At 44.8% G+C, this 23,904-nt stretch overlaps 2 protein-coding genes across 4 annotated transcripts in view; one reads left to right on the forward strand and one right to left on the reverse strand.

The window, feature by feature from the left end:
* Nucleotides 1-939: 939 nt before the first annotated feature.
* Ldbr (lariat debranching enzyme) lies at nucleotides 940-19,881 on the reverse strand. 3 transcript variants are annotated; one of them, XM_077680446.1, is made up of 9 exons: nucleotides 19,629-19,881; nucleotides 19,464-19,537; nucleotides 11,048-11,172; nucleotides 4,656-4,736; nucleotides 4,506-4,591; nucleotides 2,060-2,284; nucleotides 1,927-1,989; nucleotides 1,714-1,856; nucleotides 940-1,628 (listed from the first exon to the last, which is right to left on the reverse strand). In XM_077680446.1, the coding sequence occupies exons 1-9, from the start codon at nucleotides 19,716-19,718 to the stop codon at nucleotides 1,049-1,051; spliced, it is 1,467 nt and encodes a 488-aa protein (XP_077536572.1). In that variant the 5' UTR covers nucleotides 19,719-19,881; the 3' UTR covers nucleotides 940-1,048. The 3 variants fall into 3 exon arrangements, with proteins under 3 accessions (XP_077536572.1, XP_077536564.1, XP_077536578.1); XM_077680438.1 differs by having other exon boundaries at nucleotides 19,464-19,570; nucleotides 19,629-19,838; XM_077680452.1 differs by lacking the exon at nucleotides 19,629-19,881 and adding an exon at nucleotides 19,601-19,627.
* Nucleotides 19,882-20,058: 177 nt separating this feature from the next.
* Pkn (serine/threonine-protein kinase N) overlaps nucleotides 20,059-23,904 on the forward strand; it is a 78,298-nt gene continuing 74,452 nt past the window's right edge. The window contains exon 1 of the mRNA XM_077680426.1: nucleotides 20,059-20,223. The gene's annotated coding sequence lies outside the window, so the exon portion shown is untranslated. The remainder of the gene's footprint in view (nucleotides 20,224-23,904) is intronic.

The following is a 23,904-nucleotide window of genomic DNA, read 5'->3' on the forward strand; positions in this document are numbered from 1 at the left end:
CGCTCTCAACAACAGGTCCGCACTCCTCCCCCTACACTATATAAAAAAATAATTCTTACCGGCACCTGGTTTCGATCCCACGACCCTGCGGGCGGAACGCAAGGTACATGGTGCTCTACCCACTGCGCCACAAAGCCGACACAGAATGGAAGGCTATGAACGCGCCTTATATCCTTGACTCATTCAAACTACGTCAAGAAGCTGCTGATACAACGCATTCACTACCTGTGGGCGGAACGCGAGGTACATGGTGCTCTTCCCACTGCGCCACAAAACCGACACAGAATGAAAGGCTACGAACGCACCTTATATCCTTGACTCATTCAAACTACGTCAAGAAGCTGCTGATACAACACATTCACTACCACCAACTCCCCAAACACTAAACGTTAACGCAATACACCCACCCCCTATGCGACGCATTTACTCGAGTCCCCCTCGCGGGGAGATGGGCCCTTTTTTTAATTCTATAACAATGCACTGCTGGGCATGCAGTGTTGCACATGCGTTCGTTTTTTTGCAAGACAAATTATTGTAGCAGAACTAAAGGCCCCACAAGGACACCTGCACTCAACAAACACACATTGCTCCACCAACCTTTTCACCATATGGCCAACCATTAACGACTATAGGGCTGGAAAGAATCAGTAAGTAGCATTTGCTGAAAGCACTGGCTGGCACAACAGTCTGTACATTTCAATCCCTTCTGTTTATGTGCATATTTTTTAATCGACGATTACATTTATAACCTAAACTGGAAGCAGTGTCAATCTTGGAATTGTTTGGCATGTTTTTTTAATCAGCAAATTTCAGTAAAAAGGTGGAAACTCTTACACCAAAAGTTGTTTTCTACAACGACCTCGACTTGTTCCGAGATCGCCTTTAGTTTATTTACACCCATGTCTGTAGTTAAAAAGGTGGAAACTCTTACACCAAAAGTTGTTTTCTACAACGACCTCGACTTGTTCCGAGATCGCCTTTAGTTTATTTACACCCATGTCTGTACACAATTTAGAAAAACCACAATCGCATTCAGTGACTGTGCCATTCAATTGTCCACATCTTCACTGTCTGTGTACAGAGACTGGTTTCTTCGTTTCATAGCTCTCCCAGAAGACGCCCTGGGCTTGGCCTCCTCCTCTTTTTTCTCCAGCAGTGCTGGGAAGAGCTCCTTGTCTCCCGTCGAGCTATCTGGGCCTCCGAATTCCTGAGTGTGCACCCTCTGCCTTTCCTCTGCGCTCATCTCGTGCAGGGGATCCTCGTCCACACCTAGATCCGTGCTTCTTTGGCTCTCACTCTGGTTCTGACTTTGGCTCTGACTCTCTGACTCACTGCAAGACGGTAGGGTTGAGCTAGTGACATCGTCCGTTCCCAGAAAGCTCGAAATATCCAATTTTGTCGAATCGTGTTGAGGGCAAAGTGCCTCGGCAAGCGGATCCCTAAGCCCAAACCGCTGGCAAAAGCTCCGAGTCTGAGGATTGATGTGGGGTCTAGCTCGGCCTGGGCTGCGCTCTGATCCTGGCACATACACGGGAGCTGTGCGCTGAAAATTGCAAGGCACAAGCAAATCACCCTTGAGGGTGTCTGCCAGCTTGTCCTTTTCTTCCTGCGTAGGTGTGAACTGCCACCTAGGAATAAAAAAATTATTTATAAATGGGTTGTCACAAAAAAGGTGAAAAACCGCTCAATAATGTTGTGTACAAAAAGCACTACCGTTCATTGCACCCGGGTCCTGGCATGTAGTGATTCTTGGAATCCAAGTGGAGCAAGTGATCCGTCAACTGTAGTACACATAGCCATTCGAGGTCATAGCTAAGCCTTGGAGGCCCTTCACTCGAGCTTGGAATGTCTAGTGTCTGTAATGGTGCCCACAAATATGAGATTTTAGCAAGTGTTGACCGACGCACTGGTTTCCAGAAGCCTTACTTGAAGAAAGTCCCGCCTGGGCAAACATTTGTCCAGTGCCAGAAACTTTGTACAAGTCCCGTCCTGGTGGAAGCGACACACAAAGCACGTTAACGCTGGAAGATGTAAAATGTGGGCCACTGTGAATGCTTGCCTGGTGGTCAACTTGTGCAGCAAACTTGCAATGCAGATGTGCAGCAAACCAGTACTTGGGCTTGAGTTGCTCTAGCAAGCTCTCTGTCGGACGACAACCAAGGGTATTATTGCGGACCTCCGTCACAAAGAACTTCTTCTGTTGCAACAGCTTCTCTGTGTTCCCGTAGTTATAGATCCCACGTGGCCAGTCATGGGAAATAACAATGTCAACAGGCTCTGCCAGCTGTAAAACAATTGCAAATAAACTTAATTGTATGTGCATACCACAAGAGAGTACAAGTGCTATGCCTGACAGTTGAGAAAGCTCAAGACACTCAGGCTAGATTACAAAACGCCTCCGTGCCAACACTGCAGACACTTTTTTTAAAGGAGTACTGACACAAAACTTCAAAGCTGAGATAACTATGTAAAAAGCTTCCTTCGTATGCGGGGATATCTCTTGGGAAGTTTCAACCATAACCATTCAGTATAACATATTTTAAATCAATTTTAGTGATTGCACACACGAGAAAGCTCAGAATGGATACCCTCTTGGCATCGGCGTGACGGGTTGAGCGCCGTGCCCCAAACTGCCGACGTCAGGGTTCCTGTGACGTAGCTAAGGTGTTAGCTGCTGTTGGCGTGTGTTCGCCTCGTGTGTCACATTGCAGTTTTGAAACTGACGTCATGCTGCCTAAGCACATGCAACCACTGCTCACTCTAGCACGCGTGCCCAGACTGGCTGTGGTGAACAAGAACAGTAACGTCAAATCATTTCGGTATCATTTCAGTATCATTTCAGTGCTGTGACATTCATACAATAAAGCATCGTCAATTCTGCCCCCGTTAATTTGGAAATTCGGATAATTCGGCGCTCCGACTCCCTCCCTTCAAAAATGTACATTGCCCTATGGCCACGAACCTTTGTTATTTTGGCACAAATTTACCCACCCACCGCTTAAATTCGGACCCCCACGCCTTCTTGAAACGCTCGCCACAATGTGCCATCCTTCGCACACCCAGTCTTTCCCTCTAGCTGTGGGGAGGATTTTGGCACAAATTTACCCACCCACCGCTTAAATTCGGACCCCCACGCCTTCTTGAAACGCTCGCCACAATGTGCCATCCTTCGCACACCCAGTCTTTCCCTCTAGCTGTGGGGAGGATGCGAGTGTACATCACGGCCAGTAAAGAGCTGGCGGCGCCCGGCCGTTTACTGGCTAGAACCTGCGGATGCTCTCGCTGTTTTGGAAGAATTCTGCTATGATGCCCCTTGCAATACTCTTTGTATACGGGGATTGCTGCACGTCCGAAAACTTGTTCTTTCCACCCAGCTGTCCACCAAAAGATGAACTAGCATCACTGAGTTCTTCACAAAGTATAGGTACTCATAAAAGAATTGTACATGTGCTGTTTTTCCATTCATTCGATAACTTGACATTCAGGTAATTTGTGTCTTTTTTACTCCCTTCAGATCCGAATTAACGAGCTTTCAGTGTATTTGGCGCCACTATGCCTTTACTCAACTTCGAACTACTTTGGTACGGCAGTGTGTATGTTACCCACTACTGTTCCTCGAAAAAAAAAAAAAAAAAAAAACTATGACACCCATGATTTCACCACACCAACCCCTGATTTCTGTGATAAGAACTCCACCTACAAAAAATAACACCTGGTCATCGGCTATCAGTTCAGATAAAGACAGCGCTATAGTGAACTAGAACGTATTCTAGTCCACTGTAACAGCACTTCAAATCAGTCTTACATGCCGTCAGCTGTTTGCTGTCCAGTTTCATTTTGGCAATAGGTGTTTTTAGAGGTACAGTGTGGTTCTGAGTAAAACTCAATTCTGACAATGTGTGCAACAGGTTTGGTATTGTTTCTTTTGGCTATTGTTTCTTGTATTTTTTATCCTTTTCACAGATGTCTGGGCAAAATTTTTTTACATTGCTAATGTTTTTGCTAGCATTACTTATGAAAACATTTTACAAACTGGTGCTGTTAGAAAGGCCATTCAATCATCTACATTTTACGCCACTGCAATATGTTTCGAATTAATATCTTGTGAAAAAAAAAAAAGCACACTCAAAATTGGTCAAAATAAACAGCTAAAGCACAGAAAAAAGTTGCTTTCTATCCATGGCATGAATACCAAGCGAGCTATATTCTGAAGCAAAAAATTTCAAAAAAAAAAAAAAAAAACTTGCGCAAAATTCATTCGCATACCATACACACAACGGATATTATCTGCGACCTGGATCGAACTTGTGATATGCATACAAACGTCCAGTAAGGGTGACGGAAACTACACACTCTTAACAAAAAAGCTCGTGGCTTGCACATGACACCGCACGCACGCATGCGAGATATTTCTGAAATTTCCCAACCAGCCACGCTAGAAAAAAAAGCTGTTCACCACCATCACTCTGTGAAGAGTTTACTGCAATAACTGCACTCCCTCTCACCTGCTTCAACCTAAAGATCTCGAGGCTTCGCAAATGGTAAGCGCTCCTTTTTGTAGAATCATTGTACGGCGGTACCTCAAAGTGACCTGAAATCAAAAAAGAAATCTATTATATGGAATTCAACAAACAAAATGAGTTGCAAATTTTTACCTTTGAGGTAATCATGACCTTTGTAGATTCCAGAGATCCCAGCTATCCTGATGCCGTTTACCTTGACTACACCTGCGTAGCCTAGACAATACCATGCAGCATATATTAGGGTGCTTTTCACAGGTCTTGTTGTCCCTGTGCCCATCCACCTGGACAGGCCTTTAGAGCAGGGGTCGGCAACCTTTTGAGGTGGAGGGCCAAGTTGCACGAAGCCGGCACGGCGGAGGGCCGGACGGCAAATCAGGTGGAGGGGGGGACTTTGCAGGCAAAGAGAACAAATTCAGCGAATTGACAATAATATCTGACAATAATTTACAATAATCTCGCTTCGCGTGAAGATGAGGACAATGCCAACTCGAAGCAATCAATTCGCTGCTCTTGTCTCCCGTCTAACCCCTTTTCAGGTCAAAACTGGCGTGCCAGCCTTCAGATAAGAAGTGACAGGGAAAGGGGTGGGGGTTCTGAAGACGCGCTGGGGGCCGCAGAATACTGCCCCGTGGGCTGCAGGTTGCCGACCCCTGCTCTAGAGCAAGTGTGGCGATGCCACTGCTTTAACACAATTGACACCGCGTCTTACGCTCGTCACGACACACATGACTGCATACTGCGAGTGTTTCACGCTGTTTTGCTGGTTCACATAAGAAGTAAAAAAGAAAGCAATTTTAAATGAGAGTGAGTTGCATGCTAGCGACTACTTTGTCTAACGCTTGGAAAAGATTTTGTACTTGCAAAGGGGTCCTCTCGCAACAACAAACAATATGTGACCCAAACGACAAGTGCAGACTTGAAACATGCATATGCATACTTAAAAAGAGGGGGGGGAAGGGGGTGGGGGGTGGGGGGCAAATCATGGAAAAAAAAAAAAAAGACAACAGGACGTAACATTGGTGTGTACATTTGTGCCTGTTCTCGCGCTTTTCCAAGCATGGACCAATTTCTTCAGCTGCCCGAATTTAGGAATGCACACTTGGCTCAGGCTGATCTCAGCAGACAGCATTTTGTTGTTAGATGCACACACGTAGCAAGAACCTCTGCTTTACTATTTCGATTGGCAGCGGACCAGGGCGTGTTGACACAGGGGTACATTTATCAATACGGATTCCTCCTCGCAAAGAAGCATCATGCGAAGCTGCAGCCACTCACCACAAAGCAAGCCCAAACCTACTCAGTGGTTGACAGGCAGTGCCACTTGCGCAGTTTGGAATGAACGCAAGGAGCAACTGAGACATGCTGCACTCATCAGGAGTAGAGTCTGATGCAAGCAAGTTGAACAATGCACACCTTGCATAGTAGGCCTGGTCATGAGCCTAGTGCATTTAGTGCAATTCTAGCAGTGAGAACTAAGCAGGGTCTGGGTACAGGGGTGGAATGGAAGTGGGCTTGAGCCTTTCAGAGCAGCTTAGGGAGTGTTTCAGAGCACTTTGGAGCATCAAACGACGAGTTCTGGAGCCGTGGAAGTCTGTTTGGCGGCAGATTTCTAGTCAAACATAATTTATTTGCATTTTTTATTTCTTATAAACACACACACACACACACACACACACACACACACACACACACACACACACACACACACACACACACACACACACACACACACACACACACACACACACACACACACACACACACACACACACACACACACACACACACACACACACACACACACACACACACACACACACACACACACACACACACACACACACACACACACACACACACACACACACACACACACACACACACACACACACACACACACACACACACACACACACACACACACACACACACACACACACACACACACACACACACACACACACACACACACACACACACACACACACACACACACACACACACACACACACACACACACACACACACACACACACACACACACACACACACACACACACACACACACACACACACACACACACACACACACACACACACACACACACACACACACACACACACACACACACACACACACACACACACACACACACACACACACACACACACACACACACACACACACACACACACACACACACACACACACACACACACACACACACACACACACACACACACACACACACACACACACACACACACACACACACACACACACACACACACACACACACACACACACACACACACACACACACACACACACACACACACACACACACACACGCACGCACGCACGCACGCACGCACGCACGCACGCACGCACGCACACACACACACACACACACGCACACACACAAATCAAATTGTTCTTACTCAACATTTGATCAATACTGAGCCAACCACTGTTCCAATGAGTTTTTCTTGGAAAATACATGTTCAGATAATTAAAACATGACACCTAACAGATCAACAACTAAGCCAAAACTACAGATAAGCAATGCTTTGAATAACATTTAACTATACTTCACACAAATAAAAAATAAATGTTTGTGATGTTACAACACCATCACAGTCATTAAAAACAAATCAGAAAAGGCCACAGATATGCAAAATGGACCCTTTAGCACCTAAGCTGTTAAGACTGCATTCTACACCAAACGTGACTCTAGACAAACAGGAGAAAAAGAAAAAACTGAGGGAAACTAAAAGAGAACGAAATTGAAAGAAAAAGAACCTAAGAAGAAACAAGATAATTTTATGCACCGAGTAACTAAACCTGACTAGACTCCAGAGAAATTAAAAACAGATGTTGATGTTCACAACACACAATAGAAAAAAAAAACCCGGTGTATTACACATCCTATTGACTACTTAATGCATGCTTCTATCTATGTAAAAAATACCGTGAAATTTGATTTGATTGATTGTGGGGTTTAACGTGCCGACGCAACGCAGGCGATGAGGCGCGCCGTAGTGGAGGGCTCCGGATTAATTTTGACCACCTGGGGATCTTTATCGTGCGCCGAAATCTCGTACACACGGGCGTTTTTGCTTTTCGCCTCCATCAGAAAAGCGGCCGCCGCGGCCGGGAATCGAACCCGCGACCTCGTGCTCAGCAGCGCAACGCCTTAGCCACTGAGCCACCGCGGCGGGTAATACCGTGAAATTTAGTTGTGTTTGTTCAAGTAACAGCCGTATCAGTGTTTATCAACTTTCTTTCTCGAGCATAAACAGCAGGCATACTGGAGAGACAGACAGGGGTGGAAGCGGACTTGAGCGATTCGGAGCAGCTCAGAAAGCAGGAAAAATGCTATTCTGGAGCAGCTTTGGAGCAGTAAAAGGTTAATTTTGGAGCAGCCTTAGATTACCAAAAGCCAAATTTCAGAGCAGTCCAAGTTGTTTGGGAGCAGGTTTATAGGGTCAAACATCATTTATATGTAATTTTTCATTTTTGGTAAACACAAAAAAAAATTCAAATGGCTTTTGCTCACCATTTGATCAATACTGAGACAACCATTTTATCATAAAGTTAGAAAAATATTAGTTCCGAGAATTAAACCATCACCGTTAACAGAGCAATAACTACGAAAAATCTAGAGATATAAGCGAACATGTGAAAAACAAAAAAATGTTCCCGTTATTACAACGCAATTACAGCCATGAGAAACAACCAAAAAATTACCACAGATAGGCAAAATGTCTCTTTTGAACCTAAGATTACCTTCATTCTACACGTAACAGGGCTCTAGACAAATAAAAAAACTAACAAACTAAAAAAGAAATTAAGAGGGAAAGAAATTACGAGGAAACTAGAGAAAATTGGAACTAAACTTGACTAGACTCCAGAGAAATTCAAAATAAATGCTCACGTTTACAAAACAAAAGAGGAAGAATATCTTAGTGTATACCCGCACTATTGACCCAAGTAATACATACTTCTATTGATGCAGAAAGTACCAGACAACTGTGGTCATGTTTATGCAAATAACGAACGTACCAGTGCTAAAATTGTAAAGCATAAACAGAAGGCTTACCGGAAGGAGAATGGGGAGGGGTACACTCATTTTCCTCCCTCCCCCCCCCTCCCCCCCCCCCCCCCCAAAAAAAAGCAGGGCGGTACGGCTAGACTATCGTGAACTAGGATGATCTAGTGGCGCTAACAGCAAGGAATGGGCGTGCTCTTTCGTGTAAAAAACACCAGCTGGCGCTACTGCGCCCTCTTCAAGAGGCACTGCCGTCGTTGCCGCCGTACTTTAGGCGGTTGGCAGTGGTTATCACTGTCGTTTCCATGTTGGGCAGTAATTAACCTTTATGAAAAGAAAGCTTCCCACCTCTGCCATCCTTGTACCTTGTTAGGTGCCTTTTGTCACTATTCCGGCCCGCTTGAGGTGTGCAGCAACGGCCATAAATCGGGTTGTTTAGTGTCGTCTGCTAAATGCACAGACGATACGAGCGTATAGGTACTTTCTATGTGTTGCCGGCAGCCAACTGCCATGTTTAATTGTTTACAAGTGGGTTTGCTTTTTTGTATTTACTGTGATTTAATAACCTGCGTGTGGCTTTGCCTTTATGGAAGTATTCAAGCATCAGTTAGCACCCGTGAGTGAACGATGGCCACAAGTTTTCGCATTTAGGATGCCTATTCTATTCACTATAGTACTTTGCACCCCAAATTTTCAACGACTCTCATTTGCAGTGCGTGCATTGCATTTCCAGGCCGATAAGTAATACAAGGAAGGTGAGCTTCTGTGTCAGTGGTATCAAGCTGTGCAATACACCACTAAACTCGCTAGCTGTAATAGGCCCTTTTCAGGCCGGACTGGCATCAGCCTCTTGCAGCACACTGTTTGATACAGCTATTGAATCTATAACAGAGCTCCAGCATAACACACAGCAAAAGAATATTTGCGCAGTCACTTTGTCTTAAGGGGGCACACTGGTCTTAAACCAAAAAAGTCTATTTCTGCAGTTATGATGATGAAAATTGGGGGAAGTATGTAGTTTCTCATTCTGACTATAGATATAAAATTTGTTTTTCTGTAAAACGACTATACTCAAATTTATAGCAATTTTTACATTTGATTTTTTGACAGCTTTTGTAAAAGAACTGCTGGAGGGATGCAGCTGAACAAGGTATCAGTGAACTGTGCACAAAACAAGGAGTGCAATAAGGCTAACATTATCATTCTATCTGGTCTTTAGCAAAAGCTTCAACCGTTTGAAGTTTGGGCCTGGAAGGTGGGAACCAGAAAAACCAGTTTTTCCTTCAAGGCCCAGATTTGAAACCGTCGTAACTTCTGCTACAGACCAGATAGAATGATGATGTTAGCCTTATTGCACTCCTTGATTTGTGCAGAGTTCAGTGGTACCTTGTTCAGCTGCATCCCTCCAGCAGTTTTTTTTTTACAAAAGCTGCCACAAAATCAAATCTAAAAATCCAAATAAATTCGAATATAGTCATTTTACACAAAAACATTTTATAGTATCTACAATCAAAATGAAAAACTACATATGTCCCCCAATCTTCATCATCATAACTGCAAAAATGAAGTTTTTGATCAAAGACCCACGTGCCCCTTTAATGTAGGCATAGCAGCACTGATATCTTGCAAAGAATTTTAAGCTTTGCCTCTCTTCGCATTGATCACGTGGTAGCGAAAAAACGCTTGAATCGTTGCCACTATTTATCCTGGCACTAGAGCTTCGAAGAAGGCTGTACTCATTGAAGGCTAATTTTGGAGAGTTCAAATTTCGTAGAACCTGCAACAATTCATTTGGCGAGTACTGCGGCAAGAAAGAAACCTATCGTAGTGTTGCTGGCGCGCCTCATATATCCTACTCGGCAGTTCTGCTTTGCCGTGGCTTCTTCCTTACTGCCGAAACTCTTGTTGTTGACATCCTTTTTTCTTTTCGGCTTCCGTATCTCCGGACAGAAGAGGCAAGTCTGGCAGGCTGCGCACGGAGCCAACGACAGCTTCCCACGTGCAAGTGGTACTTCAGAGCCAATTTATTACAAGGATGTAATCCCGCAATATGCATTCGGGCTCAAAGTGGCACTCGCAGACAACTGAGAATATGGCCAAAGGTCTGTCTTCCTCCAGATTTTGTTCCCGCTTCTTCCGGGAATAAGTGCGAAAAAAACGCATGTAGAAAAGAACACACCAGAACACCAGAGAACACCAGAAAATTAAGATGAGTGATGCAGAGCCTTTCGGAGTCCGCCAGAGCGCACCACGCCGTGAATAGCTCAACGAATAAGTCTTTACTGCTGCTCCCTGTGCAAAGTGGCTGGCATATCACTACTGCCTACTGCATCACATTTTCCAGCTCTGCTTGGGACCAGTTTCATCGCAATAATGCCTTTTGGAGGAAGATAGAGCATGAAAAGCAGATTGGCGCAGCATGGCGCAAATGGGGCAGCACTTCCACCCCTGTGGGCAAAAGCAGTTACTCACCCATGAAGTATATGTTTTCACAGAGCCAGCCACCGTATGCCAGCTCAGCCAGAAAGTTGGAGGCCTCGTGGTTTCCACCAATGACGATTGTCAGAAGTGGAGCCTTCTTCTGTCCAGAGTAGTACCTGGGTGACACATCAATTTATTGTCTGCTTGCATGACGAAGAAATGAAACAGGACAGGATGGCATATTAAGAACACGCATGCATGTAAGCATCAGCCATGCACTTAACTCGTTCGTTACTGTGGGAAATTGACGGGTTTTGAGGGGTCTAAGAAAACTTTTCTTCTGCTAAACATATTGGTTAGGCACATATTTGCAGTGACATCAAATGCAGATGATCCCACGCGCTTTCCAATGACACCAGTTTTAATAATGTCTTCATAAATAGTGATTGCGAATAAAATTTTCAAATTCAAAATTTTTGCCCAGGTGTCGCAGAAAATAATAAAAAGAAGTTGTGCATAACAAACCATAAGTAGTAGAAAAAATCTAGAATATATGTTTTATAGTTAACATTTTAAAAACCCGTGCTAGATACAAAAAATTGAGTTGAGCAGAACAGTTTGTCAGATATAAAAGAAAATGTTAGCATGTGTGGCGCCTGCACCTCGTGGTAAAGCCTAACCTTAATTTCAAATTTCGCAACTTTGGATTGTTCTCTGGTAAAAATCTGGTGGTTTGATACTATAAGACGCACGAATGAGTCCCCATGTGCTGACCGTAGTCATGACAAATACCTTGTCAATGACTACGGTCTGCACAAGATTCAGGGCAAGCAAGCGCTGTGAAGAAATCCGCTTGGAGTTGAAAACCAAACTAGTTGGTGGATGCTAGTTGACGCTCTGCTCATCACTTATCAGTCAGAACGTTCATTTGTGGTTTATAATCATCTTCTGGCTGGCTGTGGTAGCCCTGCTACCAAGAATAAGGTGCAATGCACTAGAATCGTGCCCACCAAGCTTTCACCAAGCAGCTGTCGCGCTATGAAGAGAGTTCAGCACTACAAGCCTTCTACACTGAGCCACCTAACATTTTCAAAAAGAAACAATATCAAGCCTGCTGGAGACTTTGTCAGAATAGATAAGAAGCTATGTTAAACCTCCGGAAATACCCTCGTACGGAAACAAAACTGGCCGGTAAACAGCTGGCGGTGTTAAGGCCGATTGGAAGCGCTGTCCTTGTCTGAACTGATATCCGACAACTGGATGGACTTTCAGCTCAAGCTGTTATCGCAAAAGTAAGGAATGCTTGAAGTGGGATCAGAGTGGCGTGCTTTTTTTCGAGGATTAGTAGCGGGCGACGGAGGCGCCATGGCAGATCGGCTTGCAGCTGGGTAACTGCGTAGTAGCACCAAATATTAATTTCCCAATGCAAAAATGAAACCAAAACTGTTGGAAACTGGCTGAAAATGCAATGTCCACTTGTTAGACATGCCGGAGACCTTCAAAAAATAAGCTTTGGCCGAATAAAGATACCCTTTCTCCAAACCAAAGGTCACTAGAGAATAGCTGGTGTCATCTTCAGGTAATTATCACCTCTCAACGCTGTCGGTACAAAGCTGACAACATAATTTTGTATTTGACTTGCCTGGAGCCTTACATAAAAAGAATTGGTGGTAATGCAACACAACCACAAGCGGCATGCTGTTTTGTCAAGTGCAGCAGCCACACCCCCTTTCACAAAAACACACACACCTCAGCTCGCAAAAGACGCTGTCAAAAATCTCAATGTTGCCGGAGCGGAAAAATTTAAACTGAAAGTGCAGTGCATTACGTGTACGAAATACGAGGTGCATTACGTGTACGAAAAACAATTACAACATGTAGATATCGACAATATAAAGCATCAATCACCGGTGATCGATTTGAATAGGCATGGTAACAAAAGAGTTAATGTAGCCTGAACAAACACATATATTTATGAATAACTAAACAAATGAAATAGGGCTCAAAAGTGAAAAGAAAAGAAAGTTTCAAAGCCAATTACTGACTGCTTTCACTGTGGCCGTAACACGATGCATTTTTTTTTCTTGCGTCCAAAACCTTCCCAACACAATGCCACAAATTCACTCTTCAAAAAAATTTTTTTTCTTTGTGGGGGGAAGAATTCTTAGCTTTGTCGATTTAATGTCCGTTTCAAAGTGGCCATTTCGAACAAGCCCTGATTGGCTGAGAGCAGACAGCACAGATGTCACGCAACAAAAGGAAAGCGGGGCGTGGGTTTCTTTTGTGCAATGGTGCAGACATGGGTGCAGGTTATGAAAAGGGCCATGAAGACGAAATACAACTTTCACCCACCACGGTGGCTCAGTGGCTAAGGCGCTGTGCTGTTGAGCACGAGGACGCGGGTTCAATTCCCGGGATTTGAACTCTGTTTAGACAAAAACTACAGACTGCTACCTTGCACCTGTTTTGCAACCCGCAGCAAGAGCAGTCTCCCTTGATTTTTTCCCAACCAGCCAAACAGCTTCTGCAAACTGACTAGCCAAAATCACTGTTATTTATTAAATACCATTAATAATTACAGACAATTGGACATAATGCTAGCGATAGCTATGCCGGCGGTGGCTTTGGGCCGGTTCGGTAAAAACTGCTAGCTGTCTCCATGTGAATTGCAAAGCTGGCATTAAAAATAGCTATCACAAATTGGTCACCATGGCCACACACGTGCACAAAAAGGCCGTGCATCTGCTCGCGTTGCTGCAAATGTCACCGAAAGATGATGGCCTTCTTTCTGCTGCTGCTGCCATCACTGCCTCTCTTGTCTCATCCGCTCACCTCTCATGTTGTTCCCCTCCGGTCTCGGTCTCCCTATCGGAGGTTTGCGGAGTTCAATTTCGCCGAATTCGCACCGATGCACCATCTGTTAGGTCTTTGTGCTCGAGCCACGAGCGTGAGGCTCAGGTGCCAGCCTCGTTTGTATTTCGTGGTTAAAGGGACACTGAAGTGAATTTGTCAAGCTCCCGTTTTTGCTTGCACTGCGTAGACTGGCTCAAATTAACACACTTTTTATCGTTTATCCGGTTGACAAATCCGTAATTATTTTACAAAGCGCGAAAGAAGAAAAACTACCATGCGCGGTTTGCGGCGGCCGCACCAACTAAGGCTGTGACGTTGGGAGGAGGGAGCACCGTGATTGGACGATGCCCAAGGTTAGCAATCAAACAAATTTCAGTTTCGGTTTCGGTTCTGTAAAACACAACCAATGGCGTTGTTGGATGGGCATTCTCAATATCTCAGTAATCATCGTACCGCGCTTCTGCCATGTTGTCGGCTGTAAAATGCATAAGATAAGCCTCCCAGGACGGCTTGGAATCGTAGCATTCACTAGCCGAGGCCTACGCAGTGCATGAACGCCCTCCGCGTACCCGCAGACGGCCAAATGTCATGCGCTTTTCCCCCATATTTGGAGCTTGCCTCCCTCATGCCTGTATCGTTTAAAGCGTGTTCGCACCAGGCCAAGGGTCTGTTCATTCTGGCCTGTGCCCACTGCCTGCAAGCAGTCGGTGCTTATGGCAACAGCACGCCAACGAAAACTCACTAGCGCGCCAGTGCCAGCCTGCGCGCGTTCTGTGAACTAGTTCGTGGAGCAATGAACGTTGCGCCCCCCCCCCCCCCCCCCCCCCCCCCCACCCAAAAAAGGTGAACTCAGTATAGAAAACATCGGCGGAAAACGAAAAAGTTAACTTATCAAAAAAAAAAAAAAAAAAAAACCACGTACCCACGGGGATTTGAACTTGCGACTTGCAAAACATTTGCGCTGACATACCTAGCGCTCCAAACGACTCGGCCACAGGCCAACGCGGCCGAGCTTGGAAATATAGAGTATATAATGTATAACCAGTTCACACTTTTATTTAGTTTTAGCATTCCAAGCAGCTTAGGTGACTATTTGTTGTTTTGCGCTCGTGCAGTAAGCATCCCCCAAGTTTCCACAATATCTCACGTCTAGCAATTGCCTTTCTTAGACGGAAAAGCGTTCGCAGATGCGTAGTCGTGCTGCTGGCCGCTGTGCTTGTTTGCCCAGCGCAAAAAAGTGCCTCCCGCACCCTAGTTTTACGCTGTACGGTAAAAGTATCAGTTGATTTTATTTCCTTAGTACCTATATTGACTTCGCTGACTCTTCTCCCGCCTTCAAGAGGCCTTATATTTTCCTACTGGCGTACCAGTCAGCGAAGCGTCGCATGTGCGCTTGTGCAGCGCTTGTGTGAAGCGACCTTGACTTGGAGCTAGATACAGTGTACAAACTAACCAAGCAAAGAAAGGCACATTCTTCCATTCACAAACGTGTCCTGGCTTCGTTTCAACCATGGTTTCAACTGAGCGAACGAATTGTGACGACCCGTCGGCAGCCGGCGGACGAAACGCTGGGCCGACTGACTCTGTCTGAAGGCCGGGGAGCCGTGCAGTAGCGCAGCCAATTGCGAGCTCGGCTCCTCCCGACGTCACACGAAAACGCCACAGAAAATGGGCGAGCGTAAAGAGAGGAGGACAGCATTTTCGAATTAATTTTTCTACTAAATAAAATCGCGTAAACGCGCCCAGAGTGGTTGAAACATGACCTGGGGACTCCGGACTACAATTTGCGCTAGTAATCCCGCAATGTTTACATATCACTTCAGTGTCCCTTTAAAACATTGTTTCACTGCATTTTTTTTATTTGCTCTTGCAAAAATCGAGCAAACATTTACATTCAATTAACAGAACACTGCAAACACCAGTTATGTGCTGACTTTATTCCTCAGATAAACCTAGTATCATTTTTCTTGCTGAACAATGTTTCATTATTCGCATATCAAACCGGCAACCCACATCTCCCCCCGTACCGATCACCCCCTTGAAAGTATTGCTACCGTTTGCACGTACCAACATGTAAAATATTCACCACTTGTATTGGCAATAAAGCTGTGGAATGACCTGCCTTGTAACACTGCTGTAATAAGTAACTACGACGCGTTTTGCAATGCCTCATCACAGCTGTAAACATCTTTTCCTCAATGCTGTCAGTATATCAGTAGTATTGTTTTTATGCTGTCTGTATATCTGTATATTTTTCTTTTTTCCTTTTGTATTGCCTGACCACTTCAGTCTTATTTGCATTTGTGAACTTAAACTATATGTGTAAATATTCGTACCATTTTGCACTAAGTATTCTGCATGTTCGCTTTTTTTCTCGTGATGTGTATCCCCCCCCCCTGTAATACCCATGTTTAGGGCCTTTAAGGGTACTCTCAATAAAAAAAAAGCATATATCTATATTTATTGGATCAAAGAAGTTTTGCCTGTACAGTCGAACACGGATATATCGAACTCCAAGGGGATCACGAAATAGTTCGATATATCGATAATTCGAAATATGAAGTATGCCTATCAGAAACGTAAAGTTGCTACAAGTGGTACCTCACCGATTTGTTCCTCACAGCACGGTAAATTCAAAGCCACACCGCTACGATAACGACACTTCAACATAAAAATAATCTGTAAGATTCGCTTGCTTCTTGTGCATCATAAGTTCACAAGGCTGTTCTAAACCCAAAGTCTTCCGTTTTTCCGTGACCATGGCTCCGAAACGTGGGGTGTGGACAAAAATACGTAACCCAGTACATGGGTCCCCCTGCGCCATCAACCACTGAAAAACGCTCAAGCATGCAGAAAAAATGCCAGAAACCGAGCGCGGCAGGAGAAGTTGCCATCATCATCACATCCACCCCGTAAGGAGAAGCGCACTTGCAGGGGCACTTGGGGCGCAGCGTTCGATATACCGAATGTGCCCGTGACCGAGAGTTTGATACACGCATATAACAGCGCTATACTTTTGCAAGGGATTTTCAAGGGGATGTTCAGACAGTTCGATATAGACAATAATTCGATATATCTGTGTCTGACTGTATAAACGTCTCACTCAAGCATTCCTTATAACTTTTGAAAGCATGGCTGAATCAGGGACGGACAGACAGACAGACAGACAGGCATGCAAACAGACAGACCAAAATTTTCACATCTGAGTAGCCCAAGAAAAACTATCGTATTGAAAATTCGGGGAGATTTGAACCCATGACCACCACATCCAGCATGGAAGGCGTAACCTCTACAACAAAGGCCACAATGGCAATGACATGCCATACACAGAGTAGCTTTTTTTTTCCACAGTGTTTAGAGTTATGTCCAACGAAACCCAAAAAGAAAATTAAAGTTACATTTGAGGGAACTTTAACCCAATGTCTTGAGTTACGTCCGATGTAACCTAAATAAGAGTTAAGAGTCAAAGTTAGGTCCAATGTTACACCGTCAAACATTAACGTTACGTCCAACGTAACTTTTACCCAACTCTTCAAGTTACGTCTGACATAACACAAAAAGGAAAGAAAGTTACATCTGATGGAACCAAAGTACAGTGTTGGCCAATGTAATCTACGCAACCTTATTGCAATGGTCCATTTTATGCTACACGACATTATTTACGAGTCGATACAACCCAGTGCAGCGTTGTTAAATTGAAGTAGTTGAAACCACAACCTTCAGCATTCTTCCAGTTTGGTCGATTGGCCTGCAGCGTGCGACTCGCCTGCGGGACTGCTGGTGCGAGGTCAGTTCGAATCACGGTCAAGTGATATTTTTTTAATCACACACAGTGTATATCGAAGTTATGTTATACGAATGTTCACGCACTACATCTCATATGCGACACACAAAACAAAAGGTAAGGACGGGCATTAATAAAATAGAATCTCTTGCCACATGCACTAGGTGAGTTTGTAGCGTAGCTCGTGCCGAGAGCGAAGTTGGCATGGCTCAGGGCCAAGAGCCTTTTAACAAATACCATTAATAATTGATTAGGGGTAGCAAAAGAACTGCCCTGGTACTCTATTTTTTTCCTATGAAACAATCTCAAGAAATTTATTGTGGAATGTGGTGTTCCTGCTGGCAAAACATCCTCGAAACTTCCGTTTGAAAAACTCGCAAAATATGAAGCCCACAAAATCGTTCGGAGGAGTTTCGACGTGTATAAAAGGTGAAGTTTAGGCAAGTTGGTTTAACATGACAAGGAGTGAGTCATGAAACATATTTATTCATGAAATTTGGTGGGGCTTGCGGCACCTGTCCCCTTTCACCATTTGAGCCATGTCAACTTTATGAAGTCTTGGAACGAGTTACACTACGAACTGGCATAGCGCACCAGCAAGAGGTTCTATTTTGTTAGCTCCAGTCTTTTCCTTTCCTTTTGTGTGTCAGACACGGGAAGTGCACATACATTCATATAACAGAACATCAATACACACTGTGCATGATTAAAAAAAAGAACTACAGTGAACGTGATTCCAACCAACCTTGAACCAACAGTCCCCATGTGAGTCCCACGATCCAGACCGCTTGACTAAATCGGAAGAATGCTCAAGGTCGCGGTTTCGACTACTTCAATTTAACAATGCTGCACTGGGTCTGATGTAATGCAGCAACGTGTTGTTTTTGAATAGTTGTCACGTATCGTAAAATGAACCATTGCAATAAGGTTGTGTAGATTACACGGGGTGAGGCTGTACTTTGGTTCCGTCAGACGTAACTTTTTTCACTAGACGTTACGTCGGACATCACTTATGCTGGATGTAACTTGAAGCGCTGGGGTAAAGTTACTTTGGACATAACTCAAGGCAATGGGTTAAAGTTCCATCGGAGGCAACTTCAACCTCCGACTTTGGGTTACATCAGACGTAACTCAAGACATTGGGTTAAAATCCTGTCTTACGTAACTCTAGACACTTCGATCTTTTTTTAATTGCACAGGCTGCGCTGGTACAAGCAGTGCAGCATATGCGTATATCTCTTTTTCTAGAATATAGCTCTTATGGCACTCTGCACTGGTCTGCACGACAATGCACTCATCTGCACCAGTTCAGGCAAAAAAAAATGAGTAGTGTTTGCCTGTTTTCGTTTTGTCTGGACGGAACGCTAGACACAGCCATCAGAAAAATGGTCGCCCAGGCAGGGATCGAACCCGCGTCTTTTGGGCTCAGCAGCGCACCTACTTCGCCCCAGATCTACAGCGGCGGGCCCAATTACCCTTTCAGTAATACAGTACACGGCATCAGCATCAGTACACGGTTTTTCAAAGGCACGAAGGAATGCGTCTGCCGATCATGTGCCTACACGTGCAACGGGTTCAGACGCCACTTTTAATAAAGTGTTAGCACAGTACAATGCCTGTATGTACAGATGTGCTCAGTGGCACTACCCTCACACGTATAAATGCTTCACAGTTTCACAATGCTTCACAAAATAGAAATAAGCGAAGTCATCACAACCTAAGATTTCTGACTGCGCTGCTTTTCTCGCATTGGTTGGAGCATAAACCGCAAAACGTCATTAAGCATCCACTAGTTTTGACGCCAAGTAAATAAAGTAGGTAACAACGTACTTGTGGAAATCTTTCATCTCTTGGTATTTCTTGGGTACAGCCATGCAGTCCATGTCCGAGGCATTTCTAACAGCCTGGAAATCCCCGCAAATGATGAGCAAGTCCACCTAAAAGGACCACAAGATCTTGTCACTCACCGCTACACACATGTCCACGTATACTTACTTTGAATTGGTACTGTTTCTCTAATTCACTTATTGTCTCATAAATTTTGTCAAGTTCTCCATGAGCACAACCTTCAACTGCTACTTTCATTGCTGCAAATACAATCCTATCCTTCCTTGGATTACTACCGAATCTTACCGAACACCGCGCTACAGGCCTAGCGGTACCAGCGGGACAGGCATTCGCCAACGTCCAAATTTAGCAGGAAAAAATTGTGAATTTAATGACAACCTATAAACGCCTTCCCATGTAAATAAGGCGAATACTACCACTTTTTTTCGCAAAAAATTGACTTTTTAAAAAGCAGTTTAGTGCTTGTTGCTTGTGTCCGAATATAATTTTGTAGGAACGTTTGCATAGACTTTCATTTACGTCAGCGTGTAGCAACATTGAGTTCTGAAAATTTTGATTGGTTGATACGCGTCCACGTGACCTAGTAAAATAGGGAAGTAGTGGATTCGGTGTTGTTGATGCCTTCGTAAAAATTTAGGGCTAAGGAACGTTCGAAGGCAGTGACTTGTCTCGCAGGTGCCCCTTTCTGATACCAGAGTGACATCTCCAAACGGTGCAGTCTCATGATTTAGCTGTCGGCCAGGTAAGAAACATTTGGAGTGTCTACAGTCGCGGTTTGTCGGCGCGTATTACGTTTTAGTATCCTGTTGCGAAAAATCTCACTGCAGTCGGCGTTGATCAGACAACCGCTGCCGGAGGTTTTTCGTTGTGTTTGGAGCGCTGCTGGTGCCTTGTGTGTCCTATTAGGCGCATTGCGGCGAAAATCGGCCTCATTTTTCATCACCCTGTGTACGCCCTAGCTGCAGGCAACGCTTAATGCTATTCTGCCGGTTTTGTGTCTTTATATGGAACGCATTCATCGTGCTCACTCGTGTGAGTCAGTCTTGTGCCCTGACGAGGGAGACCGTCAGACGCTTCGCACGTGCCCAATATTGTTAATCAGGATGTGTTGAGCCGTTCTCAAAACGACTGAGCGACGGGATAGTCTCGTGAAACCTAATTTGCGTGCTTTTTTATTTATTTTCCCCGGTTCCTTCCTCCGTCAGGAGTCGGTGCCACGGTGTTTTTGAGCTAATTGGTGCGGCAAGCAGGTCAGGTTTGATTGTGCCGTAGACTTGTACGGGCAGCATCGTTGACAGTCGCGCAGGAACGAGTGAAGCGGTCGCATGTCGAGTTTAGGCCGCCGTGTCGGATCACGTAACTGCACGGATCACTTGCTTCACTAACGCCTCTCCCGCCGCCACCAGTATGCATGCAGCATCTCTACAACCTGTGCGTTTGTATGCGGCTTGCGTTATCTCGCTTTGGAAATTCTCCCACCCTGACTTCGGTTTGAGCCGCCTGCGCCTGTATTTTTACTCTCAGTTCCGCTGACAAGAGATGAGACATTTCCGCGACAACTTCGTGGTGGGCACGCGAGGCAAAGTACTGCGTCTCTTCCTTTTCTCCTTTTTTCATTCCGCATTTCGCGGAATGCGGAGCTTATTCTCGGGCCGGTCTTCGGAAGCGGCGGCACAGGAAGATGCGCCTACTTGCCTCGCTTTCTGACGAGCCTTCACGCGGGTGAGACGCGCCTCTTTCAACTGTCTTGCCGAGCCGCCTGTTAATCGCTTTCCGATTCTGCGTGTTTAACGTAACCACCTTACTCAACAGCCGGCACCTGGCGACGTTAGAATGTTACGTGCAGGAGATCGCGCTTCCCGTGTAGGGTGCTTACTCGTTTGGAGGAAGCTGCTTGGCTGCATACAGTTCAAATAATACGAACATCGGGCGCGATTCCGCCACTCGCATAACGGCATACTTTCATGGTTGCTTGGCTGTTTTTTGCGTAAACTCTGTCATTAGAGAGTTTTAGTATAGCGGAAAGCACCACTTTAGCGCGCCCATAGCGTTAGCGGGCACGCTAACCGTAGCATAACGAGGCGCTATCCGTTCGCGATTGCGGCCCGCAAAACGTTAACGCTACAGCTAAAACGCTATACTAAAACTCCCTATTGTGAACCGCGTTAAAACCCCTTATCTAGGAACTTTTCATGTTTTGCCCGCTCCTAGGGACATCTGCATTCGGACCGACTCAGTTCCGACAAAATTATGTGGCATCTACATGTCTGGGACGTCCTACTCTTTTTCTTGGGTTTCGTTACAGTTCTTAATAATAGGAAAAACTTAGTTTTCGTGCAGTTGGCCAGTGTGTTTGGTGAAGAAATGGAACATTTGCTTTTCCTAGCAACTACTGTCCTTGAGTCATGCTGCAACTGTTGCATTCATTGTCAGTAGCTCCTTCCTGCATTGCATGTCTTCCAGTATTGTATGTCTCAATGTTGGCATGATTATAATAATTTGGTGTGCATTACTTTAATGCATCATCATGGCATGGTTGCTGGCTAGAAATAAATATAAGTAAGCCAGAACGATGGGGTGAGTTTTGCAACGCTGCACGTTACATGGCACATTCTTTATAAAAAACTGTCGAGGTGGTTTGCGAAAATGGCTGGACCCGTAAGTTGAAGGAACAGCTGTCGCAATGCTGCTTTCAGCATTGACCCATCCACCTTTTTGCCCCCCCCCCTTTTTTTTTTTTCGTCTCCCTTTATTTTTTAAACCATGCACCAGCTAGTCCGCGTGTCCACAATTTCCAGAGGTTGAGTGGGGATGGTTATGTGATGTGCAATCATGTGCGCGCACAATTTCTGTCATTCTCTTCTGTGCTTCTGAAAAGCACCAACCTATTCAGCACAAATTATTCAGAAAAATTCAAATTTGGGGGGTTTAGCATGCCGAAGCTACACCAGGGCTCTCAGGCGCGCCGTAGTGGAGGGCTCCACATTGTTTTTGACCAACTGGGGTTAACTTGCACCGAACTCACACGAGTGTTTTTATTTTTGGCTCCATCTGAAAAGCTTCCACTACGGCCTCAAGACAAATTATGATATCTGGAGTCAACCTTCCTTTGTAAGGATAATTTATTTTTATCAGGTTCTGCTTTGGAGCAGATGTCACTGTTTTCAGATGCTTGCAGTGTCGCAGGTGCAATACCCGGGCTGTTCAATGCCAGGCAATGTTTAAGAGCAAAACTAGACAGTCTACTTGTCCACTTTTGCTCTTCATTGGATTATATTTGTCTCTTGTTTCTAAATGAACACAGAGATCGGACAGGTTGTGTAGCTTCAGCCATGCAATCTAACCCAGTGCAGTTCTTGATGCATTGAATGATGTTGAGCATAGCAATTGCTGTGTGACATTTAACATTGAGGCTGTACAATATAGCACTTTGATTTTGGCATTCTGTATAAAGTGCTCCAGGTAGCAGTGTTTAAAATTAAGCATACTGTTGAGTTTACTTCATTTGCTTATTTCCAGAGGTGATGTGACTTCATAAATGCTTCGACTTTAACGTTCCTGTGAACTTAAAGCATTCGAATTTATGCCATTGCGTGCCAATTTTTTAAACTTAATGCTTGCTTTGAGTATTTCTGAATGGTCATATCCGTTTTTGTTGCAACAAATTGATGTCGGGCTGCTTGGTATAAATGAGGTGCAGCCAGTAAATTGTCAATGTGCCAATAGGAAAGTAAGTGCAGGAAAGGGGTAGCCTTGGTTGTCTAAGAATTACACAACAGTTAAACAAAACTAGCTTATTTCTTTCCTAGTTTAGTTTTGTTGCATGTATGACTGATGAAAGTTCTGTTTACTACATTCTGTCCGAAATTGGCTTGTGTTTGCACACTTATCTGGGAGGTGGTGGGGAAAAAGGGAGGCTCTGGAGATGTCACCTCACCGTTCAGTCGTTACAAATAAAGCCTTGGCTAAGCAATGAGAATATGCGCATGATTGGTCAAAACTTGATATTTATCGTGTGCTTATACTCTGCATGGCATTTGTAAAATTGGTTATGCAAGTTTCTCCCTGATAAACCGTAGCACTATGGGCTGTACTTGGGACAAAGAATGAACTTTGCAGGCCTTTCACACCCTTCAGAGCAGTATTGAATTGGGGGGTTTGGCAGGGAAGAAATGTAGTCTTTTGATGGGAATGGGAGGGAGTACGGATTATATGAGGAGTTGTAAAAAGCTGCACGAAGGAGTGGGATCCACTCCTTGGCCCTGCTGTGAGTGTGTATTTGTATTACGCATGATGATATCACGATCACGCTTTTTGTGCAGGATGGGAACACATGGCAGAATCGATGGATTGTGGGGGTTTAACGCGCCGACGCAACGCAGGCGATGAGGCGCGCCGTAGTGGAGGGCTCCGGATTAATTTT

This window comes from Haemaphysalis longicornis, unplaced genomic scaffold, assembly GCF_048455015.1.
Source record: "Haemaphysalis longicornis isolate Haplotype H1 unplaced genomic scaffold, Haemaphysalis longicornis Haplotype H1 scaffold_1, whole genome shotgun sequence".
NCBI classification, from domain to species: Eukaryota; Metazoa; Arthropoda; class Arachnida; order Ixodida; family Ixodidae; genus Haemaphysalis; species Haemaphysalis longicornis.